This window comes from Colobus angolensis, unplaced genomic scaffold (genome assembly GCF_000951035.1).
Source record: "Colobus angolensis palliatus isolate OR3802 unplaced genomic scaffold, Cang.pa_1.0 Scaffold22, whole genome shotgun sequence".
Classification (NCBI taxonomy): domain Eukaryota; kingdom Metazoa; phylum Chordata; class Mammalia; order Primates; family Cercopithecidae; genus Colobus; species Colobus angolensis.
The window spans coordinates 5,175,495-5,182,727 of record NW_012115377.1 but is presented as its reverse complement, the minus strand read 5'-3'; the positions used below and the strand labels follow the sequence as shown (position 1 = coordinate 5,182,727).

General features: G+C 55.9%; 1 protein-coding gene across 1 annotated transcript; it reads right to left on the bottom strand.

The window, feature by feature from the left end:
• Positions 1-2,396: 2,396 nt before the first annotated feature.
• MCEMP1 (mast cell-expressed membrane protein 1) lies at positions 2,397-5,598 on the bottom strand. The gene is made up of 7 exons (XM_011943577.1): positions 5,049-5,598; positions 4,486-4,575; positions 3,971-4,108; positions 3,813-3,863; positions 3,609-3,722; positions 3,231-3,290; positions 2,397-3,116 (listed from the first exon to the last, which is right to left on the bottom strand). Exons 1-7 carry the CDS (start codon positions 5,140-5,142, stop codon positions 3,100-3,102), a joined length of 564 nt encoding a protein of 187 aa, XP_011798967.1. The 5' UTR covers positions 5,143-5,598; the 3' UTR covers positions 2,397-3,099.
• Between the last annotated feature and the right edge of the window lie 1,635 nt (positions 5,599-7,233).

The following is a 7,233-nucleotide window of genomic DNA, read 5'->3' as shown; positions in this document are numbered from 1 at the left end:
ACCAAGAAGCGCGGGTGTCAGGGGCAACTGGGAAGGGGACCAGGCAGGGAGGGACGGAGGGAGAACCACGAGGGGCCCTGGGACACCCTCATCCCACGCCAACGGTTGTGTGCTCCACTGCCGACTTCCCACGTGCAAAGAGATGCGCGTAAAACACGCCTCGATTACATGTAACCAGATAAATCAGGGAAGTGGGGAGGCTTACACCCTCGGCAGGCAGCGAGCCAGCAGGAGTAGGGACAAGGTGGGAGGAGAGACACGAGGGGGAACAGAAGAGGGCGCCGGAAACCACCTAACTCTCGGGCACGCAGACTGTTCAATTGCGAAAAGCGCCTTCCTGCCCGCTCCGCCACCTACGGGAGTAACTAGAAAACTAGTGTATGGGGGCAGGGGCGTCAGATCTAGGGCAGGGAGGTGACAGAGATGAGTTACCACAAGGGGATATGGGCAGTTGCCCCTGCCCCGTCATGCGCTCCAGCACTGACGACCCTCGGGAACTTTCCTGCCCGCCTCCTGCGGAAAGCCAGAATAAAGGGGGTGGAGGGTGGGAGTGGGATAGGAGCATGTCAAGACCAAGGCCAGGAGGGTTGGGGGCTTGAACAGGTGAGATCCGTGGGGCCAGGCAGAAGGAGCAGGGAATCCCCAACCCCAAGCCCTCAGGCAGCTCCGATGTGTCACGCAGGAACCCTTCGTCCTTTGAGACGCGGATGGGCCTGGGTTCTGAAGGCTGGGAGAAGGGGCCCAGAGGTGTTGGGAGCCTCCCACCCCCGTGGTCTCCAGAGAGGAAGCTGGATGCTGAGCAACAGTGGTCCTCCCATCAGTTGTCGGCGCAGGGAGAGGGAGATGGGGCAGGGGGCTCCTGGAGAGAAATGAGGTGGGGGGCGGGTGCCGAGACGGGTTTGGAGACGCAGCTGAGAACCCGCCCCCACCATGGATGGGGAGGTCTGTGGATGCTGAGCCGACCCCAACGAGGTCTGCGTGGGAGGTGGGAGAACTAGCGGCGAGGGCAGGGAGGTCCCAGGGGCTCCGGGTCGCCCCAGCCCCAGCATGCAGATCCGTCCGTGGCGAGGGCCGTGGGCGCGCGAGATGAGAGGGGGATCGTTAAGACCCCACCACCGGGCTGCGATGCGGGCTGAAGTGAGCTGAACCGCCGCAAGTACAGGGCCCCGCGACTCTCGCCCCGTACCTCTACAATGGGGAGAAACCCACCCTCCTCGCAGCCTCCTGAAGGGGGCCGAAGCGAGCGGACCCGGGATCGCGGACGCCAAGACCCCAGCCCGGGACCCACAGGCCCGCGGGGAAGGGGTTGGGAGCTCACAAGGCCCGGCGCGGGCAAGGTGGGGCAGGTAGGGTCTCTCACCAGGAACTGCAGCCTTCGGCTGGACAGAGCTGCTTTACGGCGCCGTAAAAGGCGCTGTGTGCGCAGGGGCGCGACGGGCCAGGGGTGTGGGCGGGGCGCGTGCGGCGGTGCCCAAGAGCGGCCGCACGGGGGCGCGCGAGTCCGTGGAGCTGGACCCCGGGACTTGGCCCGCGGCTGTGATCGCTGCTCCGCGCGTGGTCAGGGTCTCGCTGACTCTGGGTGGCCCACGCTGGAGGGGACGCTTGCAGGCCTAGTCACCTGCTCAGGGCACGCGTATGGCAATGGACCCACGTATACCCTTGCACATGGACACACCTGTTCACGTTTCCAGACACTCCTATGCCCTTGGGAATGGGTTCAATCGTCTTAAGTGCATCCATATGGCCGGGCGCGGTGGCTCCCGCCTGTAACCCCAGCATTTTCAGAGACGGAGGTGGGAGAATCACTTAGGGCCAGGAGTTTGAGACCAACCTGGTCAACATAGTGAGACCCCCACCTCTTTAAAAAAAAATTAGCCAGGTGTGGTGGTGTGAACCTGTAATCCCAGCTACTCGGGAGGCTGAGGCAGGAGGATCGCCTGAGCCCAGGAGGTCGAGGCTGCAATGAGTCATGATCGTACCACTGCCCTCCAGCATGGGTGACAGAGGAAGACCCTGTCTCAAAAAACAAAACCAAAAAAAAATAATAATAATAAAGTGCATGCATGAGCGGTGGACATAGTACATTAGAGTCATGTACACTCATGGATGCATGCTCAGTGGCATAGATGCACTCCCGGGCACGATTACACACATGGGTACACGCTTGGGGTTTGTATATATCCGTGGGCCCAGGTACACCCAGGGAGATGTAGTACACTCAGGGTCACCCACTCTGGGACACAAGGAATGAGTTACTCATTCACAGACATACAGGTACTCACGCAGGGCACCCAGTCTCGCCCACCCTTGTGCCCCGGGGTCATTGTCACGTGCAGACTCTCCCTCTCCCCAGGTCCCAAAGCCCCTCCAGTTGCCCCAATAACAGGTCCCATAGCGACGCTGTTTTCCCTTGACTTTATTTATCTTCATGAGTCACAAAATGTGACTGCAGAGATAAATGACTGTCCGTGTGCATGTGCCCTGAGCACACAGGGTGGCACAACTTGGCACACTCATAATGACACAGCCATTCACCCAGGCACAGATAGTGACAGGGCACACACGGCGACACCTACATGTACAGAGATACATCTCCCCCACTATGACATGTGTAGACACAAAACACGCTGCAGTACACTCGGGTATGTTTACACAAACAGGGAGACAGGCCCGTGCAAGGCATGTCAGCAACACCCACACTCAGAGTGACACCTGCTGGAGGTCCTCAGACACAGCCACCCACCGTGACATGCCGAGACTCACGTATGTCACGTGACACAGACAAGCACGCCACACTCACTGTGACTCTCAGTTCTATTCATTCATCACCTTTCTGGGGAATACACTGAAATGTCCACCCTTTGCAAAATGCACACATACGCGCACACACGCGCACGCACACACGCGCACACACACGCACGCAGGTGTACACACACACGAGCAGCTCCGAGACACTCATTCACCATGACTCGAGGTTTTCTATATGTGGGACGAGGGGCAGGTTCACATTAGACTGGAGGGGGGTCATTTCCTGTCTTCATTAGCAGATGCAGCCCCGTCTTCCAAGCTTTAGCTTTGGCTGCCACAATGTTCTCTCATTTATTGAGGTGAGGACTCTGGGGATGGGGAGAGACCTACAGTGAGGCAGATCCCGCCCCTGGGAGAGGAACTGGGACTAAATCCAAAGCCCCACCCACCGTCCGCCACCTCCCCTCGGGGCGCCAACTTACGTGGCTTTGTCTGCAGCAACTCCAAGATTTTCTGTACCTTCATGTCAACGTTTCTTATGACTGGGGGCAGGGAGGGTTGGGTGGGAACAGATACGTCAAGCTGCGGTGGAGCCTCAAACAAAGCCCCCATCTTCCTTGGAAGCCCCCTCCCTGCCCCACACCCACCCTGTGGTACAGCAGAGCCTGTGGATTTGGGGTTCCCAGGAGCCTTCAAATACCTACAGAGTGACCCAGAGGGTAACACCCATTGCCCCTCCACAACTTGAGCTTTGGGAGGGTAGGACCCCGGCTATCTCCTGTCCTGAATTCCCTGCCCCCAGCTCAGTGCCAGGCATTGGTGACAAATTTCCCCCACAGAAGGTGAGACTACACAGGCACCTGCTAATTGCGTCTCTAATTTCTCCACCTTGCTGCTGACCATGATGATGCTGCTCTGAACAGAGTTCCAGACTTCGTTCTGTCTCTCTTCGCAGGCTTGCATGGAGTTTGAGACTGAGGGCATGAAACAGGGGTGTCTGTGCATCCATCCCTCTCCAGACCGCCACTGTGACCCCATGGGTCTCCCTCAGACCCTCTGCTCACCATTCCAAAGCTCTGTTTTAAAGCCCAGCAGCTGCTTGGACATCTCAGCATCTGTTCAGGAGGGGCAGGAAAATCCTTGAAGCACCCAGGGAGAGAGAGAGAGGGACAAGGGAGAAAGTCTAGGGCCCCCCAGCACCATCCTCCCAAGAAGTACTCACTCTTCATCATGATGAAGGCCGACAGGATGATGCAGAAGACAAAGGCCAGGGCCAGGAGGATGTACAGGCTCAGGATCGCTCTGTACAACCAGCGGGGGACCTGGGTGGAGTCTGAGGGTGGCCTGCCCTGGGCTGGGACTGGAGCAGAGAGGCAGCGAAGTGACCTTGAGGGGCCAGCACCACCACTCAAACCATCCTCACTGTCTCTAACACCATGGGTACCTCGCTCCTCCTGAAACCGTCAGCAGCTGTGGTCATGCCGCTTGCCGTCATTGTCAACAACACTGCCGCCAGCAGCCACTCTCAGCGATCTAACACCGTCACCATCACAGACCCCCTCACCAGCATTCCCCAACATTGTCATCATCAACAGACCTCATTATCACATCAACAGCCGTCACCTCTTCCTTCCCCATCGCCTCCTCCCGTCCACGCAGCCCTGGGGGCCCTGCAGTTGCCTGCCCACCTGCCCCTTCCCAAGGTGATGGGATGTGAGCAGGTGAGTGTCTGCTCACCTTGACTTGTGGGTCGTGAATGACCACCCTTCGCATGGTCCTGGTTTCTGAAGGCCAAGGTGATATTCTCATAGTCTGGGTCATCGGCACCTGTGTGGAGGGCAGTGGGAGGGTTTGGAGACCTGCTCAGAGCTCTGTGGTGTAGAGAGGGGACCTGGGATCTTGTTTTACCCAACCCTTTGCACTCAATAAATTGTAGGGGGTGAAAGATAAGGAGTGAGAAGCTAAAATCTGCTTTTTGGTTAAGCAGAGCGGGTGTGTGAGGGTTTGAGTGATTACAGCACACATAAACACACACACACACACACCTTGGAAGGGAAGGAGCCCCCGGCCCCCACCTTTAACCCCTTACCTCTCCCATCTGAACCTCTCCTTCTTTTTTTATTTTTATTTTTTTACACACAGCGTCTCCCTATGTTGCCCAGGCCAGTCTCCACCGACTGGGCTCACGCAATCCTCCCGCCTCAGCCTCCCAAAGTGCTGGGATTACAGACGTGAGCAACGGCCCCCGGCCCCCACACTTCTCCTTCTTAACCCCTCCCTTCCACCTCAAGGTCCCTAACCTTGATTCTTGGCTGAGATCCCCCGTTTCTTGTCCTTGAAGGCTGGTGCTTGCATCTTGACTTCCTGGTGCTTGTAGATTTCCTCCACTTCCATGGTCCCCAGCCCACAAATTTGTCCATACGCGTCCCCACCCACCGGAAGGTGTCAAGGCAGATGAGGAAATCTGGAGGTGGGGGGAGGGAAGAGAGGGAGCAGCCTCCTCTTTTCAGGGATCCACGACTCTCCCATCCTGGGGCACTCTCACCCCTGCCCTGATCAAGAGGGTCTTGGGAGCCTAGAAGTCTCAGGAAGGACCAAGAAGAAAAACCTCGAGACCGGGAGACGGAATTCGACACTCGGAAATGTTACAGGAAGCTGTGTGTCTCTGTGTGTGTCTGCGTCTACCTGGATGGGCCTCGCCCTCCTACTTCCTTTCTGTCTCAAAAGAGAAGCTGTGACACCTCAGTGTCCACACTTTTCGGGTAAGAGTAACCAGGCTTGGAGACAGGACCCCTGGGTCCCCCCACACCTTCTTCCCCCAGCCTCAGCTCCACCCCTCAGCTCCACCCCCAAGAAGTTCTACTTCTACAGGTCCCCGTGGAGGAAAAGCACAGATGTGAGGCAACAGGACCTAACCACTGGAACACCACAGCCACATCTGGGACTGAGGACAGACCCACATCCTTCCCTTCCTCCCCAAATCCCCTGCTTTTATACAACCCTGGAGGAGGCCGGGCGCGGTGGCTCACGCCTGTAATCCCAGCACTTTGGGAGGCTGAGGTGGGTGGATCACCTGAGGTCAGGAGTTCGAATCCAGCCTGGCCAACATGGTGAAATCCCGTCTCTACTAAAAATACAAAAATTAGCTGGGCGTGATGGTGGGCACCTGTAATCCAAGCTACTCAGGAGGCTGAGGCAGAAGAATCGCTTGAACCCAGGAGGCGGAGGCTGCAGTGAGCCGAGATCACACCCTTGCACTCCAGCCTCGGTGACAAGAGCAAAACTCTGTCTCAAAAAAAATAAAAAAATAAAAAACCTGGAGGAACAGTTTCCTTTGCACCTGGAAACTCCAGGTTTCTCATTCTCATCCATCCATCTGCTCATCTACCCAGATACTCTATCTCTCTCTCTTTCTATCTCTCTCTCACACACACACACACAGGTCTGCACACGGACACACATCACAAACTCATTTGCATACTATTCGCATTGTGATACTCAGAAAAATAGACACAGGCATGCGTTCACATGCCCACACTCTATCTAGAAAGTGTCTTAGTTCACTTTGTGTTTACCTGATCTTGAAAACTGGGATTACAAAAGGCACAAAGTAGCTGGGTATGGTGGCTCGCTCTATAGTCCCAGCTACCCAGGAGGCTGAGGTTGGAGGATCATTTGAGGCCAGGAGTTTGAGACCAGCGTGAGCAACATAGCAAGACCCTATCTCTTTGAAAAAAAAAAAAAAAGTTTTTTTAATAATTTTTTTTTGAGACAAGGTTTCGCTCTGTTGCCCAGGCTGGGGTGCAGCAGCACAATCATGGCTCACTGCAGCTTTGACCTCCCTGGCTCAAGTAATCCTTCTGCCTCAGCTTCCCAAGTAGCTGAAATTACAGGTGGGCACTACTCCACCTGGCTAGTTTTTCTCCTTCTTTGAGATGGAGTTTTGCTCTTGTCACCCAAGCTGGAGTGCAATGGCGCCGTCTCAGCTCACTGCAACCTCCGCCTCCCAGGTTCAGGTCATTCTCCTGCCTCAGCCTCCCAAGTAGCTGGGATTACAGGCATGCACCACCACGCCCGGCTAATTTTATATTTTCAGTAGAGATGGGGTTTCACCATGTTGGTCAGGCTGGTCTCAAACTCCTGACCTCACGTGATCCACCCGTCTCGGCCTCCAAAAGTGCTGGGATTACAGACATGAGCCACCGTGCCCGGCCTAATTTTTCTTATTTTTTGAAGAGATGAGGGTCTCACTATGTTGTCCAGGCCGGTCTTGATCTCCTGGGTTCAACTGATCCTCCAGCCTTGGTCTCCCAAAGTGCAGGGATTACAGGCATACATTTTTATTTTTATTTTTTTCTGGCCAGGTGCGGTGGCTCATGCCTGTAATCTCAGCAGTTTGGGAGGTTGAGGTGGGTGGATCACTTGAGGTCAGGAGTTCGAGACCAGCCTGGCCAACATGGTGAAACCCTGTCTCTACTAAAAATA

What these genes read in the sequence shown, in the direction of transcription:
- MCEMP1 (XM_011943577.1), bottom strand. Translation starts at nt 5,142, where the DNA reads ATGGAAGTGGAGGAAATCTACAAGCACCAGGAAGTCAAGATGCAAGCA. An exon ending in GATCTCAGCCAAGAATCAAG is followed by an intron (nt 4,576 to 5,048) that starts GTTAGGGACCTT and finishes CCCTCCACACAG; the next exon opens with GTGCCGATGACCCAGACTAT. An exon ending in TTCACGACCCACAAGTCAAG is followed by an intron (nt 4,109 to 4,485) that starts GTGAGCAGACAC and finishes TCTCTGCTCCAG; the next exon opens with TCCCAGCCCAGGGCAGGCCA.